The sequence below is a fragment of the Malaclemys terrapin genome, chromosome 4 (genome assembly GCF_027887155.1).
Source record: "Malaclemys terrapin pileata isolate rMalTer1 chromosome 4, rMalTer1.hap1, whole genome shotgun sequence".
Classification (NCBI taxonomy): Eukaryota; Metazoa; Chordata; order Testudines; family Emydidae; genus Malaclemys; species Malaclemys terrapin.
Genome location: NC_071508.1, coordinates 72,708,727 through 72,725,345, shown reverse-complemented (window position 1 = coordinate 72,725,345; position 16,619 = coordinate 72,708,727). Strand labels below are relative to the sequence as shown.

General features: G+C 40.8%; 1 protein-coding gene across 7 annotated transcripts in view; it reads right to left on the bottom strand.

The window, feature by feature from the left end:
- The window catches only part of CAT (catalase), a 46,822-nt gene extending 32,355 nt beyond the window's left edge, over window positions 1–14,467 (bottom strand). For all 7 annotated transcript variants that reach the window (XM_054025487.1, XM_054025485.1, XM_054025486.1 and 4 more), the window contains exons 1-4: window positions 14,276–14,467; window positions 7,213–7,384; window positions 4,220–4,330; window positions 2,751–2,881 (exon numbers count right to left, since the gene is read on the bottom strand). In XM_054025487.1, coding sequence (XP_053881462.1) covers window positions 2,751–2,881; window positions 4,220–4,330; window positions 7,213–7,384; window positions 14,276–14,341 — 480 coding nt within the window. In that variant the 5' untranslated portion in view covers window positions 14,342–14,467. The remainder of the gene's footprint in view (window positions 1–2,750; window positions 2,882–4,219; window positions 4,331–7,212; window positions 7,385–14,275) is intronic.
- Window positions 14,468–16,619: the final 2,152 nt, after the last annotated feature.

Sequence of the window (16,619 nt, the reverse complement as noted above, 5' to 3'; positions counted from 1 at the left end):
ATTCTTCTTGATATTTCAGTGTTGGCAATCCAACCAGGGAAGCTGCTGGAGCAAACCTCTCCCTCAATGGTGGATACTGATTTCTCAGTGCCTGTGAAGGTAGACCCAGGACCCAAATAGGCCCATGGTGGCATCCCATATGGGTACAGGTGACTGGACCAATTCCAATCTTGGGTGCTGCTGGTGGTTGGAGTCTGTAGAAGTCCATAGATCTCTTGGTGATGACACACCTGCAGACTTCAAAAGAGATGGTTCCCTGTATGATGACTGGGAAAAGTATGCCCCAGCGATGGTAAGGAGTAAGTAGACCTCGGGGAGTGGCACTAATGAATAAGGTGCTTTTGGTACCTGTGGCAGTGGATATCTTGGCACCGGCATGGACCTGGTTCAACCCAAGCCTCCTCCCCCATGGCTGGGGTCAATGCCACTGGGAGCACCTTTGTCACTGAGGTCAATGCTGGTAATCTGCTGCTGTCAAGGCTGTATCCCCACTTTGAACTTTAGGGTACAAATGTAGGAGCCTGCATGAAAACTTCTAAGCTTAACTACCAGCTTAGCCCTGGTCCGCTGCCACCATTTCCAATGGATTACCCCCCTGGGAAGCCTTGAAAAACCTTCACCAATTCCCTGGTGAATACAGATCCAAACCCCTTGGATCTTAAACAAGGAAAAATCAATCAGGTTCTTAAAAAGAAGGCTTTTAATTAAAGAAAAAGGTAAAAATCATCTCTGTAAATCAGTATGGAAATTAACCTTACAGGGTAATCAAACTTAAAGAGCTCAGAGGACTCCCCTCTAGTCTTAGGTTCAAAGTACAGCAAACAAAGATAAACACTGTAGTAAAAGGTACATTTACAAGTTGAGAAAACAAAGGAAAACTAACACGCCTTGCCTGGCTATTTACTTACAAGTTTGAAATAGGAGATACTTGTTTAGAAAGATGTGGAGAACCTGGATTGATGTCTGGTCCCTCTCAGTCCCGAGAACGAACACCCACACAAACAAAGAACACAAACAAAAGCCTCCCGCCCCCAAGATTTGAAAGTATCTTGTCCCCTTATTGGTCCTTTAGGTCAGATGCCAGCCAGGTTACCTGAGCTTCTTAACCCTTTACAGGGAAAAGGATTTTGGAGTCTCTGGCCAGGAGGGATTTTATAGTACTGTACACAGGACAGCTGTTACCCTTCCCTTTATAGTTATGACAGCTGCATTGCAGTCTTCTCCCAAGCCCTGGATGCTGTGGGTTTCGAGAACTTATCAAGAAATTTTTTGCTTTACCAGTCCTTGCTGGAGGACACTGACCTTCTTCGGTTGCTCCAACCACCAAGGCAGGGGACACCTTTCAGTGCACAACTTCTATGCCTGACGTGTAGGTGTTTGCTTTGGTCCTGGTGCCAATGATGTCACCAGGTCTCTCTTCGGTGCTGATGTCTCCATAGTATTCTTAAGAGTCACTTGTCTGTTCAATGGGATGCTAGATGATGCAGGATTGTCTTTTAAGGAGGATTTTGGAGCTCCTTTCCTCTGGATCTGATGAGACCTTCATGGACTGCTCTAGAAGGTGGTGATACAGCTTCACAACTTAAAAGTCCTTGAGGAGCAGGATAAGTATACCAAGCATCTTCTCAGAATATGAGATTTTCCTAGATGGAAGAGGCACCTATTGTGCCTGTCCTTAAAGATAATTATCCCATCGCAGTATAGACAGGACTTGAAGCCTGCAGGTTTCGGGTCTGCCATTACAGAAATACTGTATAGGGTGGGAGCACAGAGAGGGGTGTCTGACCAAACAAGTCAAAACAGAAGATCATCCATAATTACGAAGATTTTTCAAAATATTAAGGAGTTTAGCCTGAGCAAAGAACGAGGGGGTTGGTCATCAGGTCTTTTTATGCCTTTATATGGGCACATAAGGCGACACAGGGCACATACATGTCCCCTAGTCTCACATGCATGAGGTGCATGCAACCCTATATTGGGATGCATACTGGCACATACAAAAAAGCACTTAAGACAGAAAGGGACAAAACTTAATTTAGAACCATAGAATTTGGTCTAGTATAAGCAAGACTTCCGTTGAACTCAATGGGAGTTTTGCACAATTAAAGACTGCCAAATTTGGCCCTGATCGAGTGAACTATAGTGATATATTAGGCAACTATCTCCAAATCTTAACTGAATTTGAAAGAGATAATCCTGTCCTCTCATTCAAAATAGGCCTGCATTTTATGCTACTCCAATTTTAATGTCAATGTAACTACTTTACATATTTAAAAGACTATCCCCTTACCAAATAACATAAAAATGGATAATGAGTAATGAGCAAGATCTAAATTTCTGTTTCAGCATTTAAACAGGTTACAGGAACTTTTTAAAAGTGAAAACATTTTAAAATGATCCAAATTCAAATGACAGCTGGAAAATATCTTAGCCATTTTGACTCATATACTAGTGATATTGATCACACAAAAGGTAAAAATACAAACGTATTAAATACTAAACCTATTTACTAGCCATTCTGAAGTTATACAGATTGTTTCTTTAAATGCGAATAAGCATAATTATTTCTCAAAGTAGCATCATTTTCAGTCAAAAAATTTCAAATCTATACTGAACAATCAGGGTAAAATAAGTTTTCAGTGCCAATCTGTATTTTATGCTTCTCTGTACACTCTCTTCACTACTTGTACAAATCCTTGGACTTCTTTATCTCACCTGCTGAAACCACCTACACACATGGTCTCACTCACCAGCATGGCATCACGGATAAAGAAGATGGGAGTGTTGTTGCCTACAAGATCCCAGATACCCTCTTCTGTGTAGAATTTCATTGCAAAGCCTCGAGGGTCGCGAACTGTGTCAGCTGAACCAGACTCTCCAGCTAGAAGAAACACATATATGTAAAAGTGTCAAGATGGGGGGGAGAGGGCGGGAAGGGACGGCGTTCTTTTTAAACCTTATCCACACTGGAGAATTTTAGTATATTTGCCTCACTATTTCAGGCACCTGAATGCTTGTAACACATTTGGACCTAAACTGTAGACATAAAGTGAGCAATGCATCTGCATATCCATGAACAACTCTTGTGCAACTAAGTTATACCAACCTGACCTATTAGAAGTTTTTACACCTGAATTCCTTACATATAGACAGGAATTCCTATTTAACCCACTTTACTTCTGAAAAAGTATGTCTACACAGCAATTTAATACGCTTTAACTAATACGCTTTACCTTCACACCACTAGTTAAATTGTCAAATATCCTGCGTGTCCATGGATAGACAAGCCCTATGATTGCTATACAGACAGGAGAAAACCCACGTAAGCAGTGCTGAAAAAGCTCAGCAGCCTACTTTAGTACATGCTCTGTTCTGTCAGTAACTCCAATTGCCTCTCCAGATCCTAAGCACAAATAAGTGTTGCTCGGCTGCCAGAGTTTTGAACCACACAAGGAAATCCCCAGGGTTACTAAGATCTATAGACTCTTTACATGGTTACAGAAGACTCAAGAATCCTCATGATTTCACCATCTTCAAGATTTTAGAACTATCACAAAAGATCCAAAAAGTTGTAAGTAACTATAGAAGTATTGCAAAATATGAACAGCTATGATAATTTTAGAACCTCCCACTTTCTAATGACAAAAAAAAAAAAAAGATCAAATTTTCACATATAATGTGCAAGACATTGGCCTTTGAAGTCATTTGTAAAAAGCTGTAACTTATCCCTCTTAGGATTTGGGAAAGGATAGTTTATTTTATTTTACAGGAAGCTTTTTTTTTTTTAAATGGTCCTCATTCCAATAATATTTACGTTAATGAATTTATCCTCAACATTGCTGCCAGGTAAGAATGAAAAATAGCGATAATTATTCTAATGGAGGACCAAAGCAGAAAGGCGTTAATCATGGCCTGCCCACATTCATAAAGAAAGCCTATGGCAGAGCAAAGAATAGAATCAAAGCCTCCTGAAAATATCATACTTCCTCTTACACTTGGGAGGAAAAACGTCTACGGTAGCCTGATGTTACACGAAATGGCAGCTGCTTAACACTACTCAAGATTTTAGAATAAATCTAAGGGAGAGGAGTAAGTTGGCAGAGGGCAGGTGAAGTGGTCAAAAGTACATGGAATTATAGACAGTTCCACAATGTATTACACTAGCAATTCTATACATGTGTTATATAAGAGGCCACACATACTAATTACACCACCTTACCGACAGTGGAGAATCGAATGGCTATTGGTGTTCTTTTTCCAATGTGCTCAAATACCTTCGCCTTACAATATTTGGTGATATCATGCGTCACTTCAAAATAGCCAAATGCTCCTGAAAAAAAATCAAAACAAAATTACTTTTATACATGATTGGATGAACAACTGAACAACAAAGAGGCCAGATGACTTCGGCTAATATCAGGGGGCACAACCAAAGTACTAGATGTTGGAGAAGGGCAACTGTGGAGAAATAATTATGGTAGTTGGAGAAAACTCGTAACAACATTCTCTTTCACCTCAAGCCACCACTCTGAAGACTTCTTTACTCTACCCCTCTCTGCCTCTAGATACTCTATCTTTGTAGCTTTCCCTCTTTCAATATTATGAAATGAACTTGTTGCTCGCTGTAGCTGTGTTTCCTGGGCTCTGACACTACACCTTCCAATTAGATTGCTCAACATTCTCTTATGCAGGAAACTGAGGTTCCTGATCCTAGGATGCAACAGAGATATGGAGCACGCCAAACTTCACAAATCTTAATATACAGCATTTCAGTAGAGAACATCAGTGCCCAGTACAAATACACCTAGGCTGGCATGTTGCTGTAAACAACAGAGGTTTCTGTGCACCATCCATCCCAGAACCACAAGAGAGCATCACATGGCTATCAAGACTTCCTTAGCATAAAATAGATCATAGCCTAGAAGGCTAAGTTTGACTTAGTATTCAATGTGAGTGGTATTTTAAAGGTATTTCCCCATTTATGTATATACAGGACACTGGATAGGTTTTTATAGTTGCAGGTCGCACATGATCTCAGATAATAAAGACAGGTAACTAAGGTATTTGTTTAGTGTTCCGCAGCCTTGATAACTTGAGATACCTCAGAAGAGTCTGATAGGAAACGGAGGAGAAAAAGCTGATGGAAGTTGTTGCTAAGTTATCAGCAGATGAGTAAGAGTACCTACCTACGAGGACATCCGTTCCACCAAAGACCTCATGTAAAGGCAAAAAGATGTAATCATCTCATTTAGGAAGTGGGAGATCCCACAGAGTAAGTTTTATTTTCCCCTCTCTAAAATTCTTAACTGTAATTTGACTGGTAAAATCCTCTACTCAAGAGCAAAATTCCTGACATGGGAAAGGCAAAGTCTCATTTTATGAAGAAGCACAGCCTGTAGCTTTCTACAGTTTCTGTAATACCACTTAACTAAACAAATGTGGAAACTTCATATTACCTATGAAGCAATGATAAAGGGTAACTAACAGTTAGCATGAAGGGAAAAAAGTCTGCAGAGGGAATTTTCTGTCAAACTTTTAATTATACACTCATAATTGACCTGGCTTAGTGGGAATTTGGGTCTATGCGAGTCTTTTTCTTTGGGGTTGATGACTTTTCTCCTCCTTTTCTGTTGCTGTATAATTTTTCTCATATTCTAATAGTGCCAATACTGTGGCTTTTACCACAAAATTACACAAAATCAGGGATTATTAATTAGAGGGGGCTAATTTCTAATGCCCACCAGCTAATAATTTGCAGTTGTAGGTAGTATAGCATAGCTAGCAGCTATGATCCTAAGGATTCAGACAGCCATGTGAGTAAAATGTATAAATACTTATGACTATATTTGTGCTGAATGAACAGATAACCACAGTGAACCAGAACCTCAAAAGGTATTGAAATCAATGGAAGTTCGGAGCCTAAATACCTATGAAGATCTAGGTCAATATGCTTATTGTCATTAACATACAGAGTGTTGCCAGTGTTGTTAACAAACTCTTACCTATTGATTTGAGGGAGGCACTTGTAGTTGATGGGGAAGGGATGTGGGGAAGAGGGGCATCATTTCTGATCTCCAATTAGCAAAACAAGTTAAGAGTTAATTTTATGAGAGTTAACTTGGGGGTGAATAAACCTCAGCTTGAGACACAAGCATCACTCCTGGACAGGGGTTGGGAGAGAGATCTTAGACATATGTGAGTACTCCTTTATATGTTTTCATTTGCATGCACTGAAACTTAGAGTTTTACTTAATGAAACTTTATATGTAGTTCACTAAAACTAGATACTTATTTTTACGAACCTTGAAAATCCACTAATCCTTCATGTTAATGCCATAAACCCATATGAGACTAACAAAAATAGCATGTTACATCATGTAAATTGAAAACAATCCAAATTGTCAAATTGACACTAGAAATAAGTAATCAATGCTATTCTGACCATGAACGTTTGTTCAAAAACAAGCTATGGAAGAGTCTAACTACAGTTTTTGCTAGTCTCTCCCCTTTTATATGAGGCAACTTGATTACTCATTTTAAATATAAAAGTCTTATTAAAGCACAGATGATAGAGAGAGAAATCGTTCCTCTAAAAAGGAGTACAGAAGCGAATAAGAACATTTTTACTGTTGCTAGTAAAAGTTTATTCAGATATGAAGTTACAGATTTTTTTTTTTTTTTTTAATAGGTTGTCCTAAAGGGTAATTGTACTGGCGTTTATCTGCTTAGGAAACTATATAAGTACTGACATCTAATCATTCCCTAGGTAAACACTAGATCTGGTAATTAAGGCTTTATTCCAGAACAGAATTTTGAGCAATTGTAAAACAAATGCCTCTACTCCTCTTACTTTAAATAACTAAGTATAGACACTGAATTGGTGTCAGATTCTTAAGTCCTCTGAAAAGAGAAAATACAACACCAAAGTGTCTTGCAGGGCTTTTCTTACGAGGTAAGCTACTTTGTCTCCCCAGTTATTTCTCTCTCTGTCAAATGTGGGGGGTGGGAGGAGATGGGGACAACATCACTTTTCTTTGTTTTCTCTGGCTGGAGTTCCATGCACACACCCCTGATAACAGGATTTGGCCTAAAATTAATTTAATACATCATGCCTTTTTTGCCTCATTACACAATCTTGATTGCAATATTAATTCACTGGCATTCTCTAGCAGACTTTTATGCAGCTAAGGAACACATGCTTTTTAAACCCACCTGCTCCTTTGGCATGCACAACTCTCTCAGGAATCCTCTCTCTGTCAAAATGAGCCATCTCATCAGTGAAAACAACATCCTGAACAAGAAGAGGGCCCCGTGGCCCTATTGTCATGACGTTAAGTTTATCGCCTACTGGGATCCCAGCTCCAGTGGTCAAGGCATCTGGTTTCTAAATGCAAAAATGATTTTTAAGAAATCAAGTTACTACAATGGAAAAACTAAAATAAACTTCCATACCTTTTTAAGTGGTTAATCAAATAGAACTCCGTGAAAATAACTCTAATCATATAGATTTATGGAATACTATGACTCCTGAAGCTACAGGAAAAACTGCTTCCTGCATCAAGGCTGATTATTTAATCATAACAGTTACTGTGGGAGTATGAATAATTTTAAATGTAAAAAACAAAACCCTGCGTTAACATTAAAGTTCGACTGATAGTTGTGTAAAGCTGGAAAAATACTACAAGGCATACTACTCATTGAATGTAGTTTTTGTACTGCAATAACTAAAAGAACAAGCATTTAGAAGCAGATAAGACATGCTAACTTTCAAGAGTTTAATGTCACTGGACTTAGAAATAACTCATGTAACTTTTAAACGTCACTTTTTTTACATTGGAACTTGCAAAATAAGCAAGTGGTTTGGTTTTCAAACTTATGTTTAAGAACTTAATCACTAAAATACTTGTAACATTAGGAGTAATGGTAAATGTTCTGCACCCCTCCTGCTCTCCTAATATGCTTTGTTTTGAAGAATGTTAATAATCTTAACAGATTTTTCCATGTCTTCAAAATCCAGGAACTCAGCAAGCAACTCTGAAGTAAAATTTCAGCGAAGCTCTCATGTCTCACTCTAGAAGCCAAAAATACATTTGTACTATATTGGAAGGATAACCCTCCTAATAGTTAAGTCTACTCTTCCCCTCTTCTAGCCTCAATACTGAACAAGTAGTTCAGAACGCACTGAAATGCCATCAGCATTGACAATGTAAGCAGTGTCTGATAGTGTCCAACAGCCTCTCTGTGCCCTCAAAGTGATATGGCTTGTCCACTCCAGTGGACAGTCAATTAAGTTAAACACCCATTGCTACAAAGTGTGATCATGACTGCTGTAGCAAAAGCAATCAAGCTTATTTTGCTAGTTTAGGCAGCCTGAGAGAAGTGGAAGTGTCTAAAGATTTGGTTTCTGCACTACGATTATGTAGGAAGCCAGGCAGAAGAGAGGCAGCAATATCAGAACAATCTTGAAATCCTTAATTGAGTCTCCCTGTACACAACACCAGCCAGAATGTTATTTTAATAGCTTCCACAAATCCACTACTTTGAGGACATGCGCCTTTTGTATAACTGCATATGAATGTTTTTCTTCTCCATCACTCTGCAGATCACGCTAAACTGTATTAATGCTTACAGCATCTGCTGCAACTTTTTAAACTGAGTGACTTTTCTACACTCACAGCTTCATTGACTGGTCTAACCATGGAAAACATTTGAAAGCTAAACCTTAAATGAGTTATTTAATCCTTCTTCATCCCACAAATACAGTCATTTCATGTATGATAGAGTCGGGCAGTCTGAATATTTTCTTGACAGGATTTTGGGGCATATTTTAGAGCGACACACTCATAAATTAACTCTACATGGATTAACTTTAAGAAGTTATGTTTGATACACTACATGCTGTTTGAAGGGCCTTTATTACTTATTTAAAGGCATTTGTTTGCTTCTGTAAGAGATTGTGCTGCTCTTCTGATAACTATTCTAAAGCTACATGCCATTTTAAGTTCTGAAAGTTGGCCCCCACATGACTAAGATTTTAAACACCTAGTTTATCTTGAAAAACATAATACTTGTGCATGCACAGAAACAAGTTTTTCATTATTCATTCCATAGATCAGAGGGTGGGGTTTGTTCTTTAGTTTTAAGTGGGACGTGTTCTGTACAACAGGAACATTTATCCATGCTTCCCTGAACGGGTCATTACTTCTAGTAGCAAGGTCCACAGATCTTTGATGTCTTCAGCCTACTTGCAACTGAAGAGGTACAGTCAGACTTGTCAGTTACTGGAATAATGTAAATAATCCAAACTCTGAAGAGCATCCAAGTGTTCAGAGTCTGGGGGGGTGAGGGGCTAAATATATTTATCTAAAAACTCCAAGTAAAAGAGTACCTATCCAAAATTCTGAATTCCCTTGACATACATTTTAAAGACAATACTTTGACTTTACAAAACAACGTGGCCAAGGCAATAGTAGTCTTCTACCATGACCAGCATCACACAATGTATTCAGGTCAAGTCACTTGTGTATTAGCATAGATCAAAGTGAGGGATAAATGTGCAAGTTGTGTTCAGATGTTTTAACTTCATGAAAACTAGTGGAATGTTACTTGTATTATTCTCACTTATCTATTCCTGTTATAATGTAACAGAAAACATTTACATTGAGTATTGTAACTAAATAATCCATCAAACAGGAATGAAACCTTGGAGAATGCAAATGAAGAGTAGTAGTATCTTAAAAGCAAGTGATCATTGTGTGTAATGATTGGAGGTCAAAAATTCAAAATGCATTCCTCACTCTATCATCAAAGGAAAAGCTTGTATGGTAAAGACACAGTCAGCTTGCTTTTTGTGTAAAGGGGCTAGAAATATGGATTCCAGAAATGATCCATCATCTCTGACAGTTTGGACTCCTACAGGGAAGCCTAGCAGATGCAAAGCGGAGATCCCCAAAGACCATCTGGGTACCCTGAAAAGACTTCTTTGGAAAACTGACAGATTATTATATCACTGCCATCATTTGATTTACAAACTATGACCCACTTATTAATATATTTTATCTGCTTTAACCTCTAACTCATCTCTTTTTCTTAGCTAATACACCTATAGTTAGTATACTATAGAAATGACTGCCAGTCTTGTCTTTGGTGAAAGGTCTGGGGTACCAATTGATCTGGGGTAAGTGGCTAGTCCCTTGGGATTGGGGGCAACCTGATATGTATTGATTTTTGGGGGGTGAGAGTGGGAGGGGAGGTTCTCTCTAAAGCAAGTTTATCTGGGTGGCAAGATAGGCTGGAGAGCCTAAGGGACTGTGTAAGACTCCATAGTAAGACTGGTATAGTGATGAAAGAGTTCACATTTGTTACTTACTGGCTTGGTGAAATCCAATTATAGAATATACCACCAGTCTGAGGTGTCTGCCCTGTTTTCTGACAGTCCGATCTGAGACTGGCACTCACAGTTGTGAGGCACTCCAGACAGCATGATAAATTCCTCCTCATCCAAACCCTACCACATTTTATCTAATTATCAGGCAGCAGACATGTACAAGTAAAACCCACAGCATCTCGCTGGGTGGGTGTGACCCCATCAGCTCTGAGTTTAAATTATCTATAGTAGCAGCTGTGAAAATTCTGCAACATTAAACTTTCATATATTTTGAACAAATCAGAATATATTCTCATTCCTTCAAAACAACCACATGGCAGAGAGTATTAGTTTGTATTGGAATAAACCTACAGGCCCCATTTAGAATTAGAGCCCATTTTGCCACACAGCGTACAAAACACATAGCAAGATAAGGTTCTCTGCCCCAAAGAGTTTACAATCTAAACAAACAGGCAAAAGAGTGAGAAAGGAATATAACCATCCCAACCAGCATTTTGAATATGTTGCTTATGTGTTAATTCCACAGGGATTTTTTTTTATTGTAGGCCATTTATGGATTATGGGGGCCAGGATTATGTGAGGCTGGGATGAGATAATAGAAGCAAGTAAGTGAGGAAAAATACTCAGGGAGAGTAGGCTGGAAGCAGAAGGCTTGCAAGAAGGTCAGAATAAATAACTCAGAAAAGTCCAGTGGGACATGAAGGGATGGTATTCTAGAGTTCCAAAAGCTCTTTGGGCTTCTTCCACTTTCGGTGTTCCTGATTCTCCTCTCTCCTGAGCACACACATTTGGGAGTGAGTGCCACAGGAAAACTGGTGCTCCCTGATCAAATCCATGTAAATGGAAGGAAATGGGGAGTCCTTACTTGTGCCTCATCATTTGCTACTCCAGCTGCTTCTACGATAGTCATCCTTGGCTCCCAGGCAAGATAGCATGGATGTTTCTATGGCAGATAATTGGACACATGTACCTGTGTGGTCTGCTACTTCACTTGCTATTTAACATGAGAATGTTCTCTTTGCTGGATTGAAGGCCTCCATCAGAAAAGATGAGTGGGCACAGCCATGTTTGTTCTTGTAGAACACTGCTATCATGTTGTCTGTGAGCACTAAAAATCCTAAGCATATTCAACTATTTAAAAATGCTCAAGCAAAAATAGACAAGAAGTCAGAACCTGGGCACTCTAAGGCTCCTCTCCTCAAATCTGACTGGAAAGGGAAACGAGGCTCAGTTTATGTAACCTCCGCTACCTCACGCACATTGCTGAGAAGAGAGGCTTGTGCAGCACCCAAAAAGTAGAGGTTTTTTCCCTAGAAAAATACAAAGATAAATGCCACATCTCAAAACAGGCAACACAGTGACAATTTCAAAGAACCACCTGTAAATAGAGAGCATCACTACTAAAAAGAGTAAGTTCAATTCTTATGGTTACTGAGGAAACTTGAAAACATCTGAAGAAGTGGTCTTTTACCCATGAAAGCTTATCTGTTAGCCTTTAAGGTGCCACCAGACTCCTCGTTGTTTTTGTGGATACAGACTAACATGGCTACCCCCTGATACTTGAGGAAACTTGTATCATTGGGCCTGAGAATCTGGAGTTATCCTGCCATTTTATGCAACAAAATTCACATTTTAAAGTTCATAAAGTTTATATTGTGTAGTACTGGGCTCCAAGGCTTTTACAAAAAGCAAATCATAAGACTTGAGAAGAACAATCAGCATTCGGAATGAAGCAGAGCACACTGGAAAGAGTTGCATGTGACTTTTCATATTAACTCTCAAGTGCATTAGTAAGGAAACGAAGGGTGCTATTGGATAGGATAATCACTTCTAAAACAAATCTAACTTCTTTACAATTATTATTATTCTACAGAGTCGAGGATTAATGTTGTTTTCAAACTTCTAGTCCCACTCACTTAAAAAAATACTTTCAATGACAACCAAATGGCACTCAAACCCGCAACCTTCCCATGAGTTTCTGAAATCTATGGGAAATTTGAAGGTTTTAACTTCTTGGTTTTTTATTTTTATTAAAGTGAGATGAATATTAGCTTGAATCCAATCCTTAATCTGCAAGTTTAGTTTAATATAACATTAATCCTTTCACAGTAAAAGGACTTTAGCCTTTAGATTAGACTATGATTGCTGTGTGGTTGTGGTTAATGGCAAACTTAAGGTACATATTTTGAGTGTAACTAGTTGCTGTCTACAAGTTTACTTTAAAATTCTACACTCTGAAAGCATCTTTAGTTTCTATTCCAAGGTCCCGTTTTTACTAAATGGCGTAGACCCACTCTTTCATCAGTATGAATTTTGCCCTAAATGTAAATATTGCTTTTATCAGAGATGTCCCCCTGCTCAACCGTGAATATTAAAGTACACAAATACACATTTTTGTGAAGTGTACTAGTGATATCAACCAGTGTGTTCATTTGTAATGATCTCCTCTGGTTTTTATGAAATATCTTTTTATAACATTGGATCAACTGCATATTAACTCAACTGAGCAAAGTGGGAGCTAAGCTACTTTTCAAATTAGTACTCTGTAAAAATGAGTATTAAAATACTTATACTCATTAGTATTGGGATATGTCTGAACACTTTTTTCCAATCCTCATTCTGTAAAGACAGAACAAGGAGGAATCTGAAACCTATATTTTGGTTTGGTTAAAGAGTGGGAGGTAAGTGACTAAAACCACCATAACTATTGCAGTACTCATTGACTTACATAAATATTTTAATACTATGCATTTATAGGATTAAAAGCACTATATAATGTGTGGCCACATAATCTACTTTTAAGACTGATAAATGCTAGAGCTTCCCTGTTGCATCCACCTGACGTAGCATCTATTTTATTGCCTGTATATGACTCTCAATCATACTTTTGCTTAAACTGAGGTATAAACCAATATGTCTAAGGCCAGACAAAACAAAGTCTTACTATACAAAGTGGTAACAGCAGAATCTTAGGTCCTGATTTTTCAGAAATACAAAGTATCTGTAGCTACAGTGCACTTCAATAGGAGTTTGGGGGTATTAGCAGTTTGGAAAATCAGGTCTCTAATCCCTTTCTATCCAAGCGGGAATACAAACTACCATTGAGAGCAAGGGACTAGGAGGCTGCAATCTGGGGTTCTACTCCCAGCTCAGCCGCTCTGTACCTGTTTTGTCATCTGTAAAATGGAGATACCTCCTTACAGGTGACCTGTGAGACTGAGGGGTCCGTCTACACTACAGTAGCATAGGTACAGTGCTGCACCACCCCAGGGTAGACATTTCAGTCAATGTAGTTAAGCCATTTCTCTGGCAGTACAGCTTCTTCTGCCGACCTAGCCACATTACAGCAGTTGGGGGTGCAAAACTGCCACAGGCCTGATAAGCAACGTGTCTCGCTCAATCTAATTTTTAAGCGTAAACTAGACCCAGGCCCTGCTGACGCTGAAATGAAGTGCTCCGCTAAAGGGCAAAGTATCATCCTCTCCCGCGCCCATGCGCGGCTCTCCATGGCTGCAGCCCAGCGAGCCCGAAGGGAGCCCCCGTCCCGCAGACACTCGCCATCGAATCAGCCAAGCCTAGCCCCGCCGGTACCATCTCACCCGGCCCCCTAAAGTGGAAGGTACCATCCGCCACATAGTGGGAGCTACCATCTCACCCACCCGTCTCCTCAGGACGCAGCCACGGGCGCGCGCCCTGTGACCGTTAGCCTGCAAAGCGCACAGGCTGGGGCAGGGGACGCTCTGGGCTGTTCCGAGGCGGGACGGGATAGCGCCAGGCGCGGAGCGAGGCCCCTCGGAAAGCGAAGACCCAGCCACACGGGTCCCTCGTTGGCCCGCTTAAGGGGCTCCCTGAGCCGCGGGGACCCGAGGCACGGAACCCCTGGGGTACCTGAAAGCCTCGCTGATCCTGCCATTGCTTCAGCTGGTCCTCGGCGTGATTCCGCCTGCCGGCCATTTCGTAACTAGGCGACCTCTGCGGTGGAAGCGGTTCGTTAATAAAGGGCTAATGCCGCCCGGCTCCCCTCTGCCTGCGCTGAGCTTCGACTCTGATACGCAGCCGGAGAGCTATGCGCTGCTGTAGCAGCCAGCTCCACCTTTCAGCTATGCCCGCCCCTCACTGCCTCATTGGTCAGCAGCCCTCCGACAAGCTCCATTTCGAGTTCTGATTGGGTTCAGAATACGCCAATCACCAAAAGGAGGGGGGGATGAAGTAAGGGGCAACTCGCGAAGCAGAGGGGGATGGGTACTGTGGTCTGCTGTTTACTCCCAAGAATTTTCTTGGTATAGCGGCCTTTTGTATTTCATTCCCCCCACGCCCGACGTCTGAAGTGTGCCAAAGGTCAGAGAAGGAAAAACAATGATGGGATGACTCTAATCCTCAATTTTGTTGGACTTCAGAATAGTTTCTTGCTTCTCCGTTGTTTTGTTTTATTCTTAGTCTTCAAAACCTTCCAGAGCTGAAAAATAAAGGGGAATAGAAAGGAGAAGGAGACACTGGGGAAATTCTAAATTCTGTGTATATATATTTATCACATAGCAAAAAAGCTGTTAAAAGAAGAGAGACAAGATGGGTGAGGTGATCTCTTATTGGACCAACTTCTTTTGATGAGAGAGACCAGCTTTGGAATTTGCAAAGAGCAAGGCTAAACACTGGAGAGTTAGGAATACCATTTTTACAGTTGCCTGTGCAGTCTTAATTCCATCCCTTTGTGCATCTATTCTGTGCACGTAATGAGGCAGGAGTACCTTGAAAAAACCATGATCATCTAATTAAAGACTAGCATTGCATATGCACAAGTGACAGAGTTAGGCTAGATCTACACTAGGGGACGGGATTGATTTAAGATACGCAAATTCAGCTATGCAAACAGCGTAGCTGAATTCGACGTATCCGAGCCGACTTGCCCCGCTGTGAGGACGGCGGCAAATCGACCGCCGCAGCTCCCCCGTCAACTGCGCTTACTCCTACCTGCGCTGGTTGAGTACACGCGTCGATTCGGGGATCGATTGTCGCGTTCCGATGAGACGCAATAATTCAATTCCCGAGAGATTGATTTCTACCCGCCGATCCAGGCGGGTAGTGAAGACAAGCCCATAAAGTAACAGTCATACATTTAAAGTTTATTAATTTTCCAGTGCTTGAATTTGAAATCTAAATAACATTTCTAACAGGATTGTGTTTTTGTAATTTCCTAGGGTTTTTTGGAGGGAAAAGGGTAAAACCAAATTCTATTATGTAACTGTAACTCTACTTCCGAGGATTCATGCATCAACAGTAGTATTTGAACTTTGAGCCCCGTAGCACAGACTGCTATTATTTGAGCTACAGGACAAACAACAGTAGCTAGAAGCATGAGATGTCGTTTTTTGTTTGTTTGTTTTTTCTTAACCCTAGAGAGAATAGACCACTGGGTCCAGGAATGGTTGACAGGGACCCAGCTTGGGTCTCTTTCTCCTTCACCTCCCTGGGAATTGAGAGTGCTCATGCTTCATGTGGTTCCTCCAAAGGTGTGGATGGGCCATGCGGACACTGTGTTGCCACTGCATTGGCACTTTAGAGTGTCTATGCTTAATTATTTTTTGGCCATGCTGCCAAAAACTACTAGAGGCATGTGAGTAAGAAAAAGCAAATGGTGACTTTATATCTCAGCAAAACCTGAACAGAATTTCAAGGAACAAAGAAAAGGCGCTTCTCTAGCCTGAGTGCTTTCCTCCTACCTCGTTTCTATGGCCTGCTATAAATAATGGAAGTGGTAGAGCAATTTGAAAAAAGTCTTAAGTCAAATACCAGCTCCCCATATAACATATCATAGCAACTACTCAGTGCTAGATGGAAAACATATTCCCAGCTATACGTACCAAATAATGGGGTCTCAATTAGCTGTTACCACTCAAGAAAGAGATCTTGGCGTCATCATGGACCTGATCCACCTGACCCGAAAATGGCTGCGCCCTGAGGCCCTCAGCTCTGAGAAGATGATGGAGCTCCTGGTACTGGACTGGTATATGAGGGGGCTACCACCACTCCACCAGGCCTCCGGGCTTGGGTTGGCCAGAATGACCCTGCCACCTATGATGAGTTGGTCTCCCTCGTGGGAAGACAGCTGGCAGCCCATGAACTGTTCCAGACCCCAGGCGGGGAGACAAGGCAATCCAGGAAGCCAACCCCAAACCCAAGGCCCCGGACTGTCGAGAACTACAGGAGAACCGTAACGGGGAGGAAAGACACCGAG